Source organism: Nerophis ophidion, unplaced genomic scaffold, assembly GCF_033978795.1.
Source record: "Nerophis ophidion isolate RoL-2023_Sa unplaced genomic scaffold, RoL_Noph_v1.0 HiC_scaffold_93, whole genome shotgun sequence".
Lineage (NCBI taxonomy): Eukaryota > Metazoa > Chordata > Actinopteri > Syngnathiformes > Syngnathidae > Nerophis > Nerophis ophidion.
In genome coordinates, this window is record NW_026907015.1 from 298,762 (window position 1) to 321,685 (window position 22,924).

The window sequence follows — 22,924 nt, forward strand, 5'->3', positions numbered from 1 at the left end:
TTACTTTAAAGATGTGATTTTTGGTTTTACACTTTATGAACAAAAATTTGAAAAGGAATTCTACCTTTGCAACCTCATTATTTTATTAACTAAGTTTTATATTCATAAATGTAAGTTTCTTAATACCCGACCTATCTTTTGTGCCTTTAAAAAAAATCTGGAACTTTACATTAAAACACTCTCTACCTCTAACAACAAAAAAGCTGTGAAAACGATGATGCTGTGTTCCAAATTTAAGTTGTTTGATGAATCTGAATAAGCCTATGGCTTTGCATTTTGTTTATTATTTATATATATATATGTTTGTATTCTTTTTTTATTATTTTGAACTTACAACCCCCTGGCGCTGTTTTGTACTGTTTTCATAATGTTTTATAATGTTGTATATTGTTGTTTGTCTTACTGTTTGTAATTGTTGAAATTTATAAATAAACCCTTATTAAAAAAAAATAAATAAATAAATACATAAAAACTAGCATGTAGGCTAGCTTTTACAAGCAGAAGGAGTGACAGCAGGGACAGCCAATCACACGTAAGTTAGCCTGAACGTGGCAACCAATCAGGGAGCGATATTTAGGTTAAGGCGGGACTTCTAGCAGAGACCGACATTTAACCCTTTCTGTGCCATAATCATTGACTAAACATTAAGGGCAGCGCTTGTATTGATAGTGACTACACAGTAGCGGCTGGATATTTGTAGGGACGTGTCCCTAGCATCCCTCCCCAATTCTACGCCCTTGGACCTGAGTAGATTCATTCTATATTTGATTGCTTCAGATCAAGTATTATCAGTGTATTTTCTGGAGGGATGTAGTTGATGAGAGAAGTGGCAGCCAAGTATTGCTTTTGAATGGAGAATGGCTTCTGACTGGAATGGTGTGGAGGCCAAAGATTGACAGGCCGAGTAGCCAGTGAGAAGGTATATTTTGGAGCTGACAAATTGTAAACAGAGGTCACAACACTGGAAGTATATTAGCCCAGGGGGCGTGGCTAAAGGATAGTTCTAGAATGTGATAGAATGTGCAGTGTGTGTGAGGAAAGGTTCTCTTCTAAGAAGCAGTTGGACAAACAAAGTGTGCTGCTGAGAACCTGCAGGACTGGAAATCAACTCTTTCACTTCAATCTTTATTCGGCCTTGAATGAAAATGATCCTCTTGGATCACATTTTTCAGGGCCTTACTCGGCACCAAAACTCTCCAAATCTTGCAAGCAAAAAATGATTTAGTTTAGGAGCCCCGAAGCCAAACATCAAATATTAACTCTTGAAAATGTGAATGATTGTGCCCCTCGCCCCAGATTCACGTATCGCCGGGAAAATCATCAGCGGCGTCTATCGTGACAGGAGGAACGTAAAAGTCTCAAGAAGCCATATTTGAGAGCCAAAAGAAAGTCAGCTATTTTGGTTTCCATCAGCCATGTTGAAGGCAAAAAGGGGTGGTACTTGAACAAACTCCTCCTCGGGACTTTGACCAAACTTTGACCTGATGGCTCGCCACACAACTTTACACATTTATAACTTGGCTCCACAAACTGAGATTGTACTCAGAGTTGGTACAAATGATGATGATGACACCCTGTCGTGCAGAATGGGTCAGTACCTGTTGGTACCCATTGGTGGTGGGCGGAGCCTGGCGACCAAAACTGCCCCTCGCCATCAACCATCAAGTTGTCTTTACTTCTCTTTAGATGATGGGATCTCCTTGCAAACTGATATGAGGCCTTTAGGTCGGGGTCTGATCATGACTAGTCATTGATATCGACACCAACATCGCCCCCTTGTGGTGGAACATTTTAACAGTCATAACTTCCTTCCACATTCTCCAATCTTCCTGATTTGTTTTATGGTGGGTTAAGATCATCGTCATTCTACATCCTGTACGCAAATACAAAATGACCTTTTTCATACTCGGCACATTTTCTAACAGAATCTTGTTAATATGCTCAATAAGGTTCTATTAAAATGTAATACATGTAATACGTAAGACTTTATTTGCACACTTAAGTAGATAAGTTTCCAGGTGAAAAAGATGCCACCTCACTAAAAAGATTAATTGTTTATCAATTTATTTTCGATGAATTAATTTAGATCCAGAACACACATTGTTATATAGCCTATTATATTATAATCATGACTATAATTGAATGTAAGTTTGTGTAAAATATTTTCACAACAAAGTGTGAATACATGTTGTAATGTGTGGGGTTGAGTTATAATTGATATAATACAATTAGGTATGGAAAATGCATTTTGTTTACTTGCCAACTATTGAAATTATATTTAATATACATATTGATATGTCATGTAATAAGACTTCAACATTACTTATGTTATTATAAGAGTTTATTTGCTAACGAGTTCTACTTGTATTTATTTTATTTTTTTTATTGAACAATTAAACATACATAAACAATTTTAAGGTACTTTAGATGCAATATGACAAAAAAATGTTTCAATATTTTACTCAGCAATATAATAAACATTACTTTAAATCCAATCCTTCTACTAACAAAACCTGTTAAAGAAAGTAAAAGTAAATATGAGAGACTATAACAATAACATTGAATAAAAAAATACACAAATAAATAAACTTGTACATGAACGTACTCATTTAAAACCACTTAAATTATTTCAGTAAATAGAGAGACTTTTGTTTATGACAGCAAATGTCTCACACTTTACAAAAACTGAAATTAATTCATGACACGATTTGTTTTATGACGGACCTCGTGACATCACATTCTGTGATATTTGAATGGTTTTTTTTAATGTTTTGTACAAAATAGATTAAGAGTAAAACAGAACAACAATAAAAACACGTGGAAGGGTAAATTTAAATAAATCAGGCAGTAATATCGCTACAATTTCTAGCACTTTCACTCTTGTCATTGCAATGAATGTCGCACGGGGGCGCCACTGAACCCCAAAATTAAAGCTTTGTTTGATATACTTTCAATTTATTTTTGAAAAACAAGACACTCGTTTATATCATATTGTTATTCAAATAAATATTACAGGTTATAAAAGCATGGTAACAGTGACAGCAAGCAATATCTTATATAGAGCTACCTCTTCGTCCGCTCAGCTGTGACGTCATTCCCAGCTTCCGGGGAAAACGGAAAGCAGCAGAACAGGAGGAAGGAGTGTGCAGGACGCTAATAAGTCAGTCTTATTATTTGTTATCCAGTTTATAATATTTACGGCGTATGAAATACATATGTGATTCTTTATTTAAGGATAAAGTGGTCTGGATGCGCTAGAAGCACTGTGCCGCTTCTCGTGCTATCTTTGCTTGATAGTTAGCTTAGCTCGCTAGTTAGCTTAGCTTGTTAGCTGCTAACAGAAGACACAGAAGTTATCAACACATCGCTAAGTAGAGATCAAGTGTGAGAGTAAAGTGTTGTGATTGTGTGAAAATGTGCCACAGAAGGATAGCAAAGTATGAGGAGGAACTTTGTCCAACAAAAGAGGAGAAGGAGCGACAACATCAACTACTGGACGCTGTTTTCAAGAAACATCAAGTTGTGTTACACAGAACAGGTTTGTTTACTTCTTACTCTCACATCTTTACCAACTTTATATTTGATTAATAACACAATGCTTAATATATTGTGTATAAGAAGTTGTGTTGTCTTGTGAGGATGATGCATTCCGTCTGCTACTTGGAACGTGGTCTTGCAACCACGTGGTTCTCGGTGTTCTTTTCGAATGTAACTACTAAAGAGGAGTTACACATCCCAGTCTATTTCTACAATAAAAAAGTCAGTGGTGGAACAAGCATGAGTTGGGCCATGACGGGCCCCCTTAACACAAATAATAATAAAGCTAATTCTAACATCATTTTACAACATACACATGCCTCTCTGGGTTTATGACCAACCATCTCTAACCAAGTTTTTAAAAGTTTTCCAGCCATTTTTGCTGATACTTGCTTTTTCTTGACATGTATTTATTTTCTCACTTTCACCATAGCATCAGCCCGTTCACAGGATGTAGAAAAAATATTAAAAGGGATCTGATTTTTTTTTCATTTTGCTAATCATTCACAATCCATATGTAAGACCATAGTGTTTTTATATTTTGTGCATGTTAAGTCCTAAACAAACGTTAGCAAAATCTTAACTATCCTAATTCTAACAGTGGAGTCAATGAGAGTGCTTCTATTCCACTCACTAGTTGATCAATATAATATACGCAGAAGTCATTTTTTAAATGCTATCTCTTTAAAACATGCTGTAATAATGCATATTCTCTGGAAATATGCCTTGTAATATCCAAAAAGTGGAGGAAACATTTTTCATTAGGATATTTAGATACAATCATAACTAAATTATACCCTCAACTCCCCCCAAAATGGATTAACTCGCTGGAATAAAAAAGACAATACAACATACATCCATAAACGTGGGCGCATGTGAATAAAAAAAGTGCAATATATTTATCTGTACAGTAATCTACTTATTTATTATATATATGCACCTTATTGCTTTTTTTATCCTGCACTACCATGAGCTTATCCAACAAAATTTAGTTCCTTTCTGTGCTGTAAAGTTCAAATTTGAATGACATTAAAAAGGAAGTCTAGTCTTATTTAAATAAATAGTGTAAAGGTTTTATGGAATTTTCCAGGGTGAACCCCGCCTGCTGCCCCCCTATGATCCCAAAAAGGACAAGCGGTAGAAAATGGATGGATGGGAAAAAGGCACATCATAGAGAGTCCTCGAATTTTTACTTTTTAAGGTCAAGACAAGTGTTGTCTTAAAGGAGGGCTCATATTTTAGGGCACCAAGGCAAACGTTATATTCTTTCAATGCAGGATTTTTTAATTATTTTTTGTTCTGTCCAGCTTCTCAGGCAAATCATATAGTTGATGTAGATGCCCATATCGGCTGTTCACATTTACTTTAAAAAAGAGAAGTGTAGGATACTTCTCTTGTTCCCTTATTTGAATTTGACTTTATTAAATGTATTTATATTATCATTTGGTGCAGCCGGGCCGGAACAGGAGGGGATAGAAAGAGAAAAAAAGGAAGACAGAAGGGGGAAATTCTGGGGACAAGAGGGGGATTAGACAGAGAGACAAAAACAACAACAGCAAACACAACAAAAACAACAACAATAGAACAATAAGATATGTACAAATATGATGGTAAAAGTGATAGTAAAGAAGCAGTTAGTGAAATAAATAATACTATAGAAATGACAATGAGCATTTTTACACTAAAACTGGAGCAATACAAATACCAATAGAAAAAGTGCTATTGATCATGAACAATACCAATAGTTTACCTCTATTATCAACAATACAGTTGTTCAAATGCAACAATACGTATACATAATGATAACTAGAAAGGTAAAAAAAAAAGGAATACCAAAAGATGGGGGGGAAGAGAGAGAGGCAACCTATATTAATTTTGTAGATTGTTATAGTAACAATGGGTTAAGCTTTGTCAGTGTGCCATGTTACCCAGTTTCCCCTAGGGCAGGGGTAGAGAACCTATGGCTCTAGAGCCAGATGTGGCTCTTTTGATGACTGCATCTGGCTCTCAGATAAGTCTTAGCTGATGTTGCTTAACACGATAAGTAATGAATGATTACGCTGGTAATCACAGTGTTAAAAATAACGTTCAAATTATAAAACATTCTCATGCATTTTAATCCAACCATCCATTTTCTATCGCACCTGTTCAAGAAGTTGCATTAATGGTAAGAAGTATTATGTCTATTATTGGTTAGCTTTAGAATAAAAATGTTATTAAAAATATTAAGAGACTTAAATAAAAATGTTATTAATAAGAGACTTATTATACTCTAAAAATGTTGGTCTTACTTAAAAATGCATGCATGTAATTGTATTCAGTATTAAAAAGAATATTATATGGCTCTCACGGAAATACATTTTGAAATATCTGGCTTTCATGGCTCTCTCAGCCAAAAAGGTTCCCGACCCCTGCCCTAGGGCAACAATGTTATGTTTGAAACGTGATTATGTGCCTGAATGTATGTATGTATGTATATGTACACGTACTTGTGTATATGAATGTTTGTACAGTAATTGTATATGTACAGTATATGTATGTTTTTACAGTGAATGTATATGTACAGTATGTACATATTCAAGGCAGGATATATAATAATTTAATAATTTGCCAAAAGTATTTGGCCACCCATACAAATTATGACAATCAGGTGTCTTAATCACTAGGCCTGGTGACTGACTCTACAAACATTTGTGAAAGAATAGCCACTCTGTGATTTCCAGCGTGGAACTGTCATAGGATGCCACCCGTGCAACAAATCCTGTCGTGAAATTTCCTTGCCCCTAAATTTTCCAAAGTCAACTTTATTATAAGAAAAGTGAAGATTTTGGGAACAACAGCAACTCAGCCACCAAGTGGTAGGCCACATAAACTGAGAGAGAGGGGTCAGTGGATGCTGAAGCGCGTAATGCAAATACTTTCTGCACAGTCAGTTGCTACAGAGCTCCAAACTTAATGTAACCTTTCAATTAGACCAGGTACAGTACGCAGAGAGCTTCATGGAATGGCTTTCCATGGCCGAGCAGCTACATCTAAGCCATACGTCACCTAGTCCAATGCAAAGTGTCAGATACAGTGGTGTAAAGCACGTCGCCACTGGACGCTAGAGCAGTAAAGATGCCTTCTCTGGACTAATGAATCACTCTTTTCCATCTGGTAATCTGATGGACCAGTCTGGCTTTGGAGGTTGCCAGGACAATGCTACATTTCGGACTGCATTGTGCCGAGTGTTAAATTTGGTGGAGGAGGAATTATGGTGTGAGATTGTTTTTCAGGAGTTGGGTTGGGCCCCTTAGTTCCAGTGAAAGGAACTTTGAATGCCCCAGGATACCAAAACATTTTGGACAATTCTATGGGATGCCACTTCAAGTTCATATGTGAGTAGAGGCAGGTGGCCAAATACTTTTATCAACATTGTGTATATATATTAGTGTTCATGTATGAGATCCAGGGCTGCCAACTATGGCCAAAGTAATAATTAAGATTATTGTTATCAGTATTGAAACTGTTAGTTAAAGCATTGTTGGAGTGTAAACTTAATACCATCTTGTCATTTTTAATGTCTAATAAAATGACTATAGATAAACGTTATCAATATATTTATCCACAAATATTAGTTTTTTTATTCTTTAATAACATGAACTTGCCAGCTTTTTGTCATTTCATGATGCCTTTATCTCTATCTTTACATTTTGATGGAGAGACTTTCTCTGTTTTTTAAAGTTATGTACATCATATAAATGATGTATTGGGACGGATTCATTGAGTTTGAGCAGAAGTATGTCGTATAGAAATGAACTATATGCAATAACACATTAACAAAATGATGTCACATGAATGATTTTTGAAGTGACATGAAAAAAACACAAGTAATGTAAACAAAACCTGGTATTTACATTTTGATATCAAAATAAAACACAAAGCAGTTTGGTTAATGAAGATGAAGTCTAATAAACAAGCTTTGTTCTTCTCCAACACCTCCCAAGTGTTTCAGTACAACAGTTTGGCCAACAACAACAAAAAAAAGTGATACCTCACACATCAAATAAACAATCTTCACCCTCTGAGTTCAATTCAATGAGATGACAAAACATTTGAGCTAGCATTGATGTTATTTGAACATTGATACAATGACATAAAGGAGTGAACATGCCAGTAAACAAAGTAAAGACTTTCTAAAAAAGTTGTAACAACTTTCACAACACATCACCTGCTGCAAAACATCAAATAGTTTTCTCCTTCGCTGTATACTTTTAGTGTGGGGACAAGTGTCTCCAGTATTGTCCACACCTGTCTCCATCCAAACACAGCAGTGTCTCTTTAAATGCACGGCGGGAAGTGAGGGAAAATGAAGTTAAACCAAGCGCTGGGCTCCGTTTACTCCGAGGGGAAATCTCCGCAGCAAAGTCTGTGTCGTTGGTCCGCCATGATTATCCAGCCAAACCACGCTAGTGCACATGCACCTGTCTGTGTTGCCAACAATGCATTAATATCATTATTATTATTATCCAGCCAAACCACGCTAGTGCACATGCACCTGTCTGTGTTGCCAACAATGCATTAATATCATTATTATTATTATCCAGCCAAACCACGCTAGTGCACATGCACCTGTCTGTGTTGCCAACAATGCATTAATATCATTATTATTATTATCCAGCCAAACCACGCTAGTGCACATGCACCTGTCTGTGTTGCCAACAATGCATTAATATCATTATTATTATTATCCAGCCAAACCACGCTAGTGCACATGCACCTGTCTGTGTTGCCAACAATACATTAATATCATTATTATTATTATCCAGCCAAACCACGCTAGTGCACATGCACCTGTCTGTGTTGCCAACAATGCATTAATATCATTATTATTATTATCCAGCCAAACCACGCTAGTGCACATGCACCTGTCTGTGTTGCCAACAATGCATTAATATCATTATTATTATTATCCAGCCAAACCACGCTAGTGCACATGCACCTGTCTGTGTTGCCAACAATGCATTAATATCATTATTATTATTATCCAGCCAAACCACGCTAGTGCACATGCACCTGTCTGTGTTGCCAACAATGCATTAATATCATTATTATTATTATCCAGCCAAACCACGCTAGTGCACATGCACCTGTCTGTGTTGCCAACAATGCATTAATATCATTATTATTATTATCCAGCCAAACCACGCTAGTGCACATGTGCCTGTCTGTGTTGCCAACAATGCATTAATATCATTATTATTATTATCCAGCCAAACCACGCTAGTGCACATGCACCTGTCTGTGTTGACAACAATGCATTAATATCATTATTATTATTATCCAGCCAAACCACGCTAGTGCACATGCGCCATTTAATTGTGTAAATGCATCAATAAGTTCATTATGCTTGTGTAAGGTGCTTTTTTTGAAGCCATTATTTATTTAGCGCAGTCAGACCTATTATTGTGAAGGAGGAAGTGTGCCGCTGTTCTCAGCTTAATGTGCGACTGCTGTCCTGTTTCTACATTATTCCTACATTGATGATGTCGTTCACAACAACACAAGCAGATGAGATGTGTTGTGGATAATGGGTTTTCCTTGCTAGCTTTAGCTTCGTAGTTTAGTCGCTATTTGGAATGACCGCCTCAAGGACATGACAGTTGCGTGTTTAGAGGATGAATGAGTGGTCCAGAACACATTATTTTCCCTAAAAAATGTTGCTTCTCCTCACAATGACAACATTTCTCTTACATTTATGTCAATTTCCCTGATATTGTGCAGTGAACAGCAGATTTTGTTATATTAGCCAATTCTGTGACTCCGTAAGTCATTGTTGAAATAATATGCCTTGCTTTTTTGTTGAGTCCAGTGATTATTGACTGGATTATTACTTTGGGAAGGTGAGAGAAGAAGAGTTGTGGTCTTGTGAGAATTGTCTGGTTTGTCCGTCCTAGGCCACCGTAGGTCACGTGTGGTGCATCACCAGACCTGCTAATGTTAGCCAAGTTAGCTGCTCATGTGTGTTGGAGTGGAGACGGCTGAGGGGAGTCGTGTATGAAACAAGCTCAGCTTCCTCATGAAGGTGACGTGATGATGTCACATAAGGACTACACTCACAAAAGAATGGCAACGTTTGGGCCCCCAGACCCGCTTTATTTTTGCCGTATTGAGGCAGCGCTTTTTTACGCTTTCGGACCAAATGAACAAAAGAAGACCTTTTGTATGCAGTTTGAGAGCCGCAGCCGGAGAAAATAAACACACAGTGTATCCATGACTGCAAAGTTCATTGACCGTTTGTGTGATTGATTGACTGTTTTAATACCTCTGGACATTGACTTGAAATATTTCTGTCAATCACACAAACATGCATGTGGGGGAGTTTTCTGTGTCTACGTACCTTCCACACATGCGTACACCCACCTGAGTGACATGTGTCCAAGTGGCACCATCCCCACATTTTTCAACCTATTCAAACCATTCCAACATCAACACATTCCACTCATCCTGGACCTTCAAACTCACACTTTCCCAAGTTCCAAACCAAATTCCAGTTTTCCTAGAAATTCAAACCCTTCAACATTTAAACCATTCCAACATTCAAACTATTCTTACATTCATACTACATTCTGTCAGCATTTCAGTTCAATTTCAGCATTGGGTATTCACATGCAATTCCTTGAACAATTGCCTCATCCACTTCCATCCATCCATTTTCTACCGCTTATTCCCTTTGGGCTCGCGGGGGACGATGGTGCCTATCTCAGCTACAATCGAGCGGAAGGCGGGGTACTCTCATCTACTTATTATTATCATAATTAAATGTAGCTTACCATATTGAATGTGTGGACTGTACGAATGATGCCTTCTCAGTTCTCACTGTAACGCAATTTGAGTGTATTGGAAATGCACTAAATTAATCTAATCCATTATTATTATTAATAATGAGATAAACAAGTTGTCTTTTGAAGGTGTAGTCAGTAATCTGATTACTTCATCCCATTTTAACTGTGGCGACACTATCTGAAATGAAAGCAAAACAGATGTCATCTTTTTGGTCAACATGTTAACTGTGCTCATGCTTTTTTTAGAGCAGACATGTCTCTAAAGATGAATGTGAAAATCACAAATTATTGTCCACCAGCAGGGGGAGCTCATCACTAGTACTACTGTGTGGAGGCTGCCATGTGGTACATTATTTCCTGTGTGTGTATGACTTATTCAGAGGGACAACAGCACACTTTCATGTATGGCGTCTACCATTAAGGATTGCAGGATTTACTTTTAGGATGTTTTTATATGAATAAGGTGGATTGGATGTTGGCCTGGGAAGGCATTCCCCTGAAGGTCTTCTTCATGTGTCAGCTGGAAGTACCCTGACTGCTGTGAGGGGAAACTGATGAGATTGTGAGATCATATGTTGGTGCAGGACAATGTCTCATGTGACTGAGCAAAGCTGGACTTTTATCAAGAATGTTTGTTTTCTCCTGTCCCGCAGACATCGATGAAGAACATCGTCCTCGTGAGCAGGAGGAGGAACCACAGTCCCCCCACATACACGAGGAAGAAGAGGTACCAAATTCCCAACACATCAAAGAGGGAGGAGAGGAACCACAGCCCCCCCCACATTAAAGAGGAAGGCGAGACGCCACAGATCCATAATGTTAAACTGACCCTTCACATTAAAGGGCAAGCGGAGGACCCACTGATCTTACACATCAAAAAGGAAGAGGAGGACCTACTGACCCCTTACTTTAAGGAACAAGAGAACCTGCTGACCCCTCACATTAAAAAGGAAAAGGTGGACCTACTGACCCCTTACTTTAAGGAACAAGAGAACCTGCTGACCCCTCACATTAAAAAGGAAAAGGTGGACCCACAGACCCTCTACTTTAAAGAGGAAGAAGAGGACCAAGAGCCGCCGCACATTAAAGAGGAAGAGGAGGAAGAGGGCATCAGTCAGCCTAAATGGTTGGAGGAGTTCCCAGTGACTGGTGTCCCTGTGAAGAGTGAAGATGATGAGGTGAAAGGTGAAAGTGAGGAGAGGGGAGGGGGGGAGCCTCCAAGCAGCAGCTCAACACAACACATGACAACAGAAGCTGATGGAGACCACTGTGGAGGATCACAAGCAGACAAGCTCTTAGCTCCACTATCAGATAGTGAGGACACAACGTCACACTCTCCTGACACTGATGATGAAGACTCTAAAGATGATAAGACATGTCACACTGACAACACTCACTTCACATCTTCTCACTCTCACAAAACTTTTAAATACCATTGTCATCTGAAAACACACAATAGAACACACACTGGAGAAAAACCTTTTTCTTGTTCAATTTGTGGTAAAAGTTTTACACAAAGTCAAGATGTGAAAGTACACATGAGAACACATACCGGAGAAAAACCTTATGTCTGTTCAATCTGTAGTAAAAGTTTTGTACAAAGAATCACTTTGAAAGTACACATGAGAACACACACTGGTGAAAAACCTGTTTCCTGTTCAACCTGTGGTAAAGGTTTTACACGAAGTCAGAGTTTGAAAAGACACATGAGAACACACACTGGTGAAAAACCTTTTTCCTGTTCAATCTGTCGTAAAGGTTTTACACGAAGTCAGAGTTTGAAAAGACACATGACAACACACACTGGTGAAAAATCACATTCCTGTTCAATCTGCAACAGAAGCTTTTGTGACCGATCAAGGCTTCTAGCCAGTCTCCATGGGGCCCTAAGCAACATTTGATTTTGGGGCCCTCTATTTCTGCCAATAATATTGATTGTTGATCATTCACACACCTACTATAAAGTCATTGCGGCTCTGGCAGTGTTTACATGATCCTATTGTCAGCCTGGCATGTCTTTACAAATGACATGTCATTTATAAAGATATGGGGGTGGCCCAGCTAAGAACATAAATAATACCAATGAATGAAGGAATGATGTCCAGAGTGCCATATATACTTCCTAATTTTAAAATGTAGAAAACATTCAGCTACAAGAGTGGCCTGGGGTTGAACAGTCCAAGTGATAAAGCTTTGTATTTACAGTAAAAGTGTCATCTTGTCTCATCAGTCTTGTACATATTAGTCTTTAATTACTAGTTTATAGTTTTAGTTAATTGTTCATATTTCATGTTTACTTTGTATAAAGAGAGCGCAGTCTACTGAAGTTAAATTCCATGTGTGTTAAACATAATAGGACAATAAAGGTGATTCTGATTCACTTCATTATTTTTGATAACAAACACCTGAAACAGCAATGTGCAAAAATAATTCGTAATGCAAGAAAAACAATAAATTGCAACAATAAAATCACTTAAATATATATAAAAAGGAACAAATTCAATTGTACAAAAACCAACATAAATACATTAAATATCAAGCAAATACTTAGATAATATTAATGAACAGAGTTACCAGAAACAAGGTAACATAATGCACCTGAAGGATACACTAGAAATAATACTGTACTGGGGCACAAATAATAATAATAATAATAATAATTCATATGAGCGTGCAAAGCGCGCAAGCAAAAACATTTTTAGGACTTGTTTATCATAAAAAATACATAAATAGTGCTTTAAACTATGAAATCATATCAGATGATGTTGTATGGATCTTTGATGAACCACCTGAAATTAACTCATGCATTTGACCTACTTGTGCACTTTTTTACTCCAGACTTCTAAACTGCTACTGGTAAAAGCAAAGGAGAAGAGCAATGAATCTTTTTGAAATATTTGTATTACAGTAACTGTTATACAGTTGACCAGTGGTTCCCAACTGCTGGGTCGTGACATAAAAGTGGATTGTGTGTCATTTTCAGTGAGTCGCAGTCACATGTGTGCATGAAAAAAAAAAAAGTTAAGGGAGAAAAAAATCAAATTGTGGCAACAAAACCAGATATTTTTAGCCATTTTTCTAGTGACTATTAGTGAGTATTTTAGCAAAAGGCAAACCGACTAACCAATGGAGGAGGACTCAGGACAGACATGGAAATATATTTTTTTAAATCTAAATGGGGCAACAAAACCCGATATTTTCAGCCATCTTTCTGGTAAAAAATACAGAAATGTTACTATTTTTTCTGGAAACAAAAGCAGATGCTTTAGCTGTAGCCATTTTTCTGGTGACAAAACAAGATTATTTTAGTCAAAGTCACACCGATTAACAAGACAAGTCTATTGTGCTATTTTTCTGTGATATAAACTTGAATGATTTAAAAATTTGGCTTACGACTTGATGATATGGAAAAATGTTTTTCTTCCTGAAGATAAACCATTTGAGAAGCACTCAACTCACACATGCTGACTCCAAATCATCATTGATGCAGAAGCAGCAGACAATAACCAACATTATGTTTCATGTTGATTGGAAATTCCCCCGACAGCTCGTACAGCAAATGAATATGTTTGTCTTGATACAAGGAATAACCTTAGCTAACTTAGCATCAACTTAAGACAATGATGTTGCCTAGCTAGCTAGGACTTCACTTACATCTCTCATTCCTCGCTGCTTCTTCCCTGCTGCGGGCAAATAACTTTCTTAAATCCATCTAGGAATTACAGTTTGAGTCAAATCAAAATCAAAATAATATAATTAACAAATTGTCGTCGGCTAACGTTACCTACCTCACGCAGTGATTCTCATCCTCTCTCTCTCTGTCTCTCTCTCCCTCTCTCAACTGAAGTCTCCACACGTGAATAAATTACCATATTAATTAGCCATGTGCTCATTGTTACGTGAAGTGAATACAGTAGCAATCAATTACCATACGAAGTAGTATGTGCGCTGTGGTCTATGTTATGTAGACTTAAAACTCTGAAGCGTTTTTTTTATTGGTGAAATTTTTACTGGGGCACTGCAGATCAATACTGAGGCACGTACCCCAGTGAAATCTGTCTGGTGACGCGGCTGGAAGGATTTGTCCTTTTTTGTGACATTGTTTTGCCTCTATCTGCACTTTTGATGCCCAGTGCGCACTGGCATTGCACGGCAGGCGGCAAACGTCACAGGTGCAGCAGGTAGAGAGCTTTGACATTTAAAGAGAGGCAGGAAGAATCACTAGGCCTAGATCAGCAGCAGCACTCTGTTGACCTAAAATTGTGTTTTTGTACAATAATATATCTTTGATCATTTAGAAATCATCAGTCAGACTCGTACATGTGTAGCGATGTAGTACTCCTTTGTCTTGTGTTTTTCCCCAAAAGACGACACCCAGTCACGTTTCCGACTCAAACATGGTTTATTCTGGTGAAAACAATCATAGTGAGTCTCCAATCAGCCACTTTACATTTATAAACCGTCACGTGGAAGACAACAGACTGACTAACACATTAACACACGACAAAAAAATACACAATACCTGGTGAAAACAATCACAGTGAGTTTCAAATCAGCCTCTTTACATTCATTGACCTGTACAGAAATACAACAAAACAAAACTTAACATAAATATGTCTCTTTTAGGCCTACAGCTAGCCTGCTAATAAGTTAGCTGAAAGCTAATTCAGAGAGCGCCAGAAAGTACAACTTAGCGTCACGTGGAAGACAAAAGACTGATGACACACTCGTGTCTCAGCCTGGAAGTCTGCTATGACATGTGACGTTCAATGACCATAAAAAATATAGGAAATGAGAGTACCGAATTTAGAATAATAACAATTGCGAAATAAAGAGTCACATTACATAATGTGTAAATGTAATAAATTATATAAAATGACATTAAAATAAGAACAGTAGTAAGACAGTAAGCAATTGAGATCATAAATGACCTCCGTTACACATGCAAAAAATAAAAAATAAAACATTTTTGTTAATTGCTTTTGGGGGCCCCCTGGTGGCCGCGGGGCCCTAAGCAAGCGCTTAGTTCGCTTATGCCTCGGGCCGGCTCTGGGCCATTATAGCATGTTTTTTACAGTTGTACACAATCTCCGAACATTAACTGCCAAGGCATGGACCAGAAAAGCCAACGTGGTGAGTACAGGCGAAAGTGGATGGCTGCCAAGAGAGCACAGAAACCACTGGCACTAAACCAGGTACCTGGTCCTGAAAGTGGAAATGATGATGACAGTTCACTTGACTTTGTCGCTGCAGAGAACATCCAACAAGAAGCAGCCATAGATGTTCCAGCAGAGCCTACTATTGATGACAGCTCCACTTATGCTGGTGGTAGTGGCGATGATTCTGATCAAAATGACAGTGAAGGTGATGCTGATCAAAGCAGTGATGGTGATGCCTGGGATATCATCCACCAACATGGAACGGGACAGTAGTTTAGCAGGTGGGCTTGGAGTGTGGGCAACTGAGTTTCAAGTCAAACACAATGCAGTTGACAGCTTGCTCAAAGTCTTGAGGCAGCCGGGCCATCCTGACCTCCCATGTACAGCACGTACACTATTGAAAACAGACAAAATGGTATCAATCGAGAATGTATCTGGCATGGAATATTTTTATTATTATTATTGTTGTTATTATCATCATCATCTTCATTATTTTATATGTATTATTGTCATCATTTATTGTCATTGCTATTGCTATTGTTCATATTGTTATTATTATTGTTATCATTATCGTTATTATTATTGTTTAGTCATTGTTGATATTATCATTATTATTATTGTTACTTCTATGACATCACCCAACTAGTTAAACTATATGAATTAGTATCAATAAGAGGAATACATTGAATTGTGTGTGCGTGTGTGTGTGTGTGTGTGTGTGTGTGTGTGTGTGTGTGTGTGTGTGTGTGTGTGTGTGTGTGTGTGTACAAACAATCCTATATGCAATTTGAGTAATACTAATATTCTGCAAATGTAAAAACAAATAGGAATTCTGACTAAAGAATTGGTGCCGATGGAAACTAAGAAAAGGGATTTGGGTCCACTATATGGAGTACAGGGCAGGCAAGTGGGGGATCTTATGTTGGTGGATAACTCCTCTGGCAGGGGGCTCCCCTCGTCTCTTTTAATGCACAGCATAGGACACATAATAAGTACACTATCTGGAGTACAGGGCAGGCAAGTGGGGGATCTTATGTTGGTGGATAACTCCTCTGGCAGGGGGCTCCCCTCGTCTCTTTTAATGCACAGCATAGGACACATAATAAGTACACTATCTGGAGTACAGGGCAGGCAAGTGGGGGATCTTATGTTGGTGGATAACTCCTCTGGCAGGGGGCTCCCCTCGTCTCTTTTAATGCACAGCATAGGACACATAATAAGTACACTATCTGGAGTACAGGGCAGGCGAGTGGGGGATCTTATGTTGGTGGATAACTCCTCTGGCAGGGGTCTCCCCTCGTCTCTTTTAATGCATAGCATAGGACACATAATAAGTACACTATCTGGAGTACAGGGCAGGCGAGTGGGGGATCTTATGTTGGTGGATAACTCCTCTGGCAGGGGTCTCCCCTCGTCTCTTTTAATGCACAGCATAGGACACATAATAAGTCCACTATCTGGAGTACAGGGCAGGCAAGTGGGGGATCTTATGTTGGTGGATAACTCCTCTGGCAGGGGGCTCCCCTCCTCTCTTTTAATGCACAGCATAGGACACATAATAAGTACACTATCTGGAGTACAGGGCAGGCGAGTGGGGGATCTTATGTTGGTGGATAACTCCTCTGGCAGGGGGCTCCCCTCGTCTCTTTTAATGCACAGCATAGGACACATAATAAGTACACTATCTGGAGTACAGGGCAGGCCAGTGGGGGATCTTATGTTGGTGGATAACTCCTCTGGCAGGGGGCTCCCCTCGTCTCTTTTAATGCACAGCATAGGACACATAATAAGTACACTATCTGGAGTACAGGGCAGGCAAGTGGGGGATCTTATGTTGGTGGATAACTCCTCTGGCAGGGGGCTCCCCTCGTCTCTTTTAATGCACAGCATAGGACACATAATAAGTACACTATCTGGAGTACAGGGCAGGCGAGTGGGGGATCTTATGTTGGTGGATAACTCCTCTGGCAGGGGGCTCCCCTCGTCTCTTTTAATGCACAGCATAGGACACATAATAAGTACACTATCTGGAGTACAGGGCAGGCAAGTGGGGGATCTTATGTTGGTGGATAACTCCTCTGGCAGGGGGCTCCCCTCGTCTCTTTTAATGCACAGCATAGGACACATAATAAGTACACTATCTGGAGTACAGGGCAGGCGAGTGGGGGATCTTATGTTGGTGGATAACTCCTCTGGCAGGGGGCTCCCCTCGTCTCTTTTAATGCACAGCATAGGACACATAATAAGTACACTATCTGGAGTACAGGGCAGGCGAGTGGGGGATCTTATGTTGGTGGATAACTCCTCTGGCAGGGGTCTCCCCTCGTCTCTTTTAATGCATAGCATAGGACACATAATAAGTACACTATCTGGAGTACAGGGCAGGCGAGTGGGGGATCTTATGTTGGTGGATAACTCCTCTGGCAGGGGTCTCCCCTCGTCTCTTTTAATGCACAGCATAGGACACATAATAAGTCCACTATCTGGAGTACAGGGCAGGCAAGTGGGGGATCTTATGTTGGTGGATAACTCCTCTGGCAGGGGGCTCCCCTCCTCTCTTTTAATGCACAGCATAGGACACATAATAAGTACACTATCTGGAGTACAGGGCAGGCAAGTGGGGGATCTTATGTTGGTGGATAACTCCTCTGGCAGGGGGCTCCCCTCGTCTCTTTTAATGCACAGCATAGGACACATAATAAGTACACTATCTGGAGTACAGGGCAGGCAAGTGGGGGATCTTATGTTGGTGGATAACTCCTCTGGCAGGGGGCTCCCCTCGTCTCTTTTAATGCACAGCATAGGACACATAATAAGTACACTATCTGGAGTACAGGGCAGGCAAGTGGGGGATCTTATGTTGGTGGATAACTCCTCTGGCAGGGGGCTCCCCTCGTCTCTTTTAATGCATAGCATAGGACACATAATAAGTACACTATCTGGAGTACAGGGCAGGCGAGTGGGGGATCTTATGTTGGTGGATAACTCCTCTGGCAGGGGTCTCCCCTCCTCTCTTTTAATGCACAGCATAGGACACATAATAAGTACACTATCTGGAGTACAGGGCAGGCAAGTGGGGGATCTTATGTTGGTGGATAACTCTTCTGGCAGGGGGCTCCCCTCGTCTCTTTTACTGCACAGCATAGGACACATAATAAGTACACTATCTGGAGTACAGGGCAGGCGAGTGGGGGATCTTATGTTGGTGGATAACTCCTCTGGCAGGGGGCTCCCCTCGTCTCTTTTAATGCACAGCATAGGACACATAATAAATACACTATCTGGAGTACAGGGCAGGCGAGTGGGGGATCTTATGTTGGTGGATAACTCCTCTGGCAGGGGGCTCCCCTCGTCTCTTTTAATGCACAGCATAGGACACATAATAAGTACACTATCTGGAGTACAGGGCAGGCGAGTGGGGGATCTTATGTTGGTGGATAACTCCTCTGGCAGGGGGCTCCCCTCGTCTCTTTTAATGCACAGCATAGGACACATAATAAGTACACTATCTGGAGTACAGGGCAGGCGAGTGGGGGATCTTATGTTGGTGGATAACTCCTCTGGCAGGGGGCTCCCCTCGTCTCTTTTAATGCACAGCATAGGACACATAATAAGTACACTATCTGGAGTACAGGGCAGGCGAGTGGGGGATCTTATGTTGGTGGATAACTCCTCTGGCAGGGGTCTCCCCTCGTCTCTTTTAATGCATAGCATAGGACACATAATAAGTACACTATCTGGAGTACAGGGCAGGCGAGTGGGGGATCTTATGTTGGTGGATAACTCCTCTGGCAGGGGTCTCCCCTCGTCTCTTTTAATGCACAGCATAGGACACATAATAAGTCCACTATCTGGAGTACAGGGCAGGCAAGTGGGGGATCTTATGTTGGTGGATAACTCCTCTGGCAGGGGGCTCCCCTCCTCTCTTTTAATGCACAGCATAGGACACATAATAAGTACACTATCTGGAGTACAGGGCAGGCAAGTGGGGGATCTTATGTTGGTGGATAACTCCTCTGGCAGGGGGCTCCCCTCGTCTCTTTTAATGCACAGCATAGGACACATAATAAGTACACTATCTGGAGTACAGGGCAGGCAAGTGGGGGATCTTATGTTGGTGGATAACTCCTCTGGCAGGGGGCTCCCCTCGTCTCTTTTAATGCACAGCATAGGACACATAATAAGTACACTATCTGGAGTACAGGGCAGGCAAGTGGGGGATCTTATGTTGGTGGATAACTCCTCTGGCAGGGGGCTCCCCTCGTCTCTTTTAATGCACAGCATAGGACACATAATAAGTACACTATCTGGAGTACAGGGCAGGCGAGTGGGGGATCTTATGTTGGTGGATAACTCCTCTGGCAGGGGGCTCCCCTCGTCTCTTTTAATGCATAGCATAGGACACATAATAAGTACACTATCTGGAGTACAGGGCAGGCGAGTGGGGGATCTTATGTTGGTGGATAACTCCTCTGGCAGGGGTCTCCCCTCCTCTCTTTTAATGCACAGCATAGGACACATAATAAGTACACTATCTGGAGTACAGGGCAGGCAAGTGGGGGATCTTATGTTGGTGGATAACTCTTCTGGCAGGGGGCTCCCCTCGTCTCTTTTACTGCACAGCATAGGACACATAATAAGTACACTATCTGGAGTACAGGGCAGGCGAGTGGGGGATCTTATGTTGGTGGATAACTCCTCTGGCAGGGGGCTCCCCTCGTCTCTTTTAATGCACAGCATAGGACACATAATAAATACACTATCTGGAGTACAGGGCAGGCGAGTGGGGGATCTTATGTTGGTGGATAACTCCTCTGGCAGGGGGCTCCCCTCGTCTCTTTTAATGCACAGCATAGGACACATAATAAGTACACTATCTGGAGTACAGGGCAGGCGAGTGGGGGATCTTATGTTGGTGGATAACTCCTCTGGCAGGGGGCTCCCCTCGTCTCTTTTAATGCACAGCATAGGACACATAATAAGTACACTATCTGGAGTACAGGGCAGGCGAGTGGGGGATCTTATGTTGGTGGATAACTCCTCTGGCAGGGGTCTCCCCTCGTCTCTTTTAATGCATAGCATAGGACACATAATAAGTACACTATCTGGAGTACAGGGCAGGCGAGTGGGGGATCTTATGTTGGTGGATAACTCCTCTGGCAGGGGTCTCCCCTCGTCTCTTTTAATGCACAGCATAGGACACATAATAAGTCCACTATCTGGAGTACAGGGCAGGCAAGTGGGGGATCTTATGTTGGTGGATAACTCTTCTGGCAGGGGGCTCCCCTCGTCTCTTTTAATGCACAGCATAGGACACATAATAAGTACACTATCTGGAGTACAGGGCAGGCGAGTGGGGGATCTTATGTTGGTGGATAACTCCTCTGGCAGGGGGCTCCCCTCGTCTCTTTTAATGCACAGCATAGGACACATAATAAGTACACTATCTGGAGTACAGGGCAGGCCAGTGGGGGATCTTATGTTGGTGGATAACTCCTCTGGCAGGGGGCTCCCCTCGTCTCTTTTAATGCACAGCATAGGACACATAATAAGTACACTATCTGGAGTACAGGGCAGGCAAGTGGGGGATCTTATGTTGGTGGATAACTCCTCTGGCAGGGGGCTCCCCTCGTCTCTTTTAATGCACAGCATAGGACACATAATAAGTACACTATCTGGAGTACAGGGCAGGCGAGTGGGGGATCTTATGTTGGTGGATAACTCCTCTGGCAGGGGGCTCCCCTCGTCTCTTTTAATGCACAGCATAGGACACATAATAAGTACACTATCTGGAGTACAGGGCAGGCAAGTGGGGGATCTTATGTTGGTGGATAACTCCTCTGGCAGGGGGCTCCCCTCGTCTCTTTTAATGCACAGCATAGGACACATAATAAGTACACTATCTGGAGTACAGGGCAGGCGAGTGGGGGATCTTATGTTGGTGGATAACTCCTCTGGCAGGGGGCTCCCCTCGTCTCTTTTAATGCACAGCATAGGACACATAATAAGTACACTATCTGGAGTACAGGGCAGGCGAGTGGGGGATCTTATGTTGGTGGATAACTCCTCTGGCAGGGGTCTCCCCTCGTCTCTTTTAATGCATAGCATAGGACACATAATAAGTACACTATCTGGAGTACAGGGCAGGCGAGTGGGGGATCTTATGTTGGTGGATAACTCCTCTGGCAGGGGTCTCCCCTCGTCTCTTTTAATGCACAGCATAGGACACATAATAAGTCCACTATCTGGAGTACAGGGCAGGCAAGTGGGGGATCTTATGTTGGTGGATAACTCCTCTGGCAGGGGGCTCCCCTCCTCTCTTTTAATGCACAGCATAGGACACATAATAAGTACACTATCTGGAGTACAGGGCAGGCAAGTGGGGGATCTTATGTTGGTGGATAACTCCTCTGGCAGGGGGCTCCCCTCGTCTCTTTTAATGCACAGCATAGGACACATAATAAGTACACTATCTGGAGTACAGGGCAGGCAAGTGGGGGATCTTATGTTGGTGGATAACTCCTCTGGCAGGGGGCTCCCCTCGTCTCTTTTAATGCACAGCATAGGACACATAATAAGTACACTATCTGGAGTACAGGGCAGGCGAGTGGGGGATCTTATGTTGGTGGATAACTCCTCTGGCAGGGGGCTCCCCTCGTCTCTTTTAATGCACAGCATAGGACACATAATAAGTACACTATCTGGAGTACAGGGCAGGCGAGTGGGGGATCTTATGTTGGTGGATAACTCCTCTGGCAGGGGGCTCCCCTCGTCTCTTTTAATGCATAGCATAGGACACATAATAAGTACACTATCTGGAGTACAGGGCAGGCGAGTGGGGGATCTTATGTTGGTGGATAACTCCTCTGGCAGGGGTCTCCCCTCCTCTCTTTTAATGCACAGCATAGGACACATAATAAGTACACTATCTGGAGTACAGGGCAGGCAAGTGGGGGATCTTATGTTGGTGGATAACTCTTCTGGCAGGGGGCTCCCCTCGTCTCTTTTACTGCACAGCATAGGACACATAATAAGTACACTATCTGGAGTACAGGGCAGGCGAGTGGGGGATCTTATGTTGGTGGATAACTCCTCTGGCAGGGGGCTCCCCTCGTCTCTTTTAATGCACAGCATAGGACACATAATAAATACACTATCTGGAGTACAGGGCAGGCGAGTGGGGGATCTTATGTTGGTGGATAACTCCTCTGGCAGGGGGCTCCCCTCGTCTCTTTTAATGCACAGCATAGGACACATAATAAGTACACTATCTGGAGTACAGGGCAGGCGAGTGGGGGATCTTATGTTGGTGGATAACTCCTCTGGCAGGGGGCTCCCCTCGTCTCTTTTAATGCATAGCATAGGACACATAATAAGTACACTATCTGGAGTACAGGGCAGGCG

At 41.2% G+C, this 22,924-nt stretch overlaps 1 protein-coding gene across 3 annotated transcripts; it reads left to right on the plus strand.

Moving 5' to 3' along the window:
- Nucleotides 1-3,066: 3,066 nt before the first annotated feature.
- Nucleotides 3,067-12,741, plus strand: LOC133547388 (oocyte zinc finger protein XlCOF8.4-like). Of its 3 annotated transcripts, none has more exons than XM_061893067.1 (3): nt 3,067-3,160; nt 3,426-3,538; nt 11,015-12,741. In XM_061893067.1, exons 2-3 carry the CDS (start codon nt 3,440-3,442, stop codon nt 12,260-12,262), a joined length of 1,347 nt encoding a protein of 448 aa, XP_061749051.1. In that variant the 5' UTR covers nt 3,067-3,160; nt 3,426-3,439; the 3' UTR covers nt 12,263-12,741. The 3 variants fall into 3 exon arrangements, with proteins under 3 accessions (XP_061749051.1, XP_061749052.1, XP_061749050.1); XM_061893068.1 differs by having other exon boundaries at nt 3,090-3,160; nt 3,429-3,538; XM_061893066.1 differs by having other exon boundaries at nt 3,096-3,538.
- Nucleotides 12,742-22,924: the final 10,183 nt, after the last annotated feature.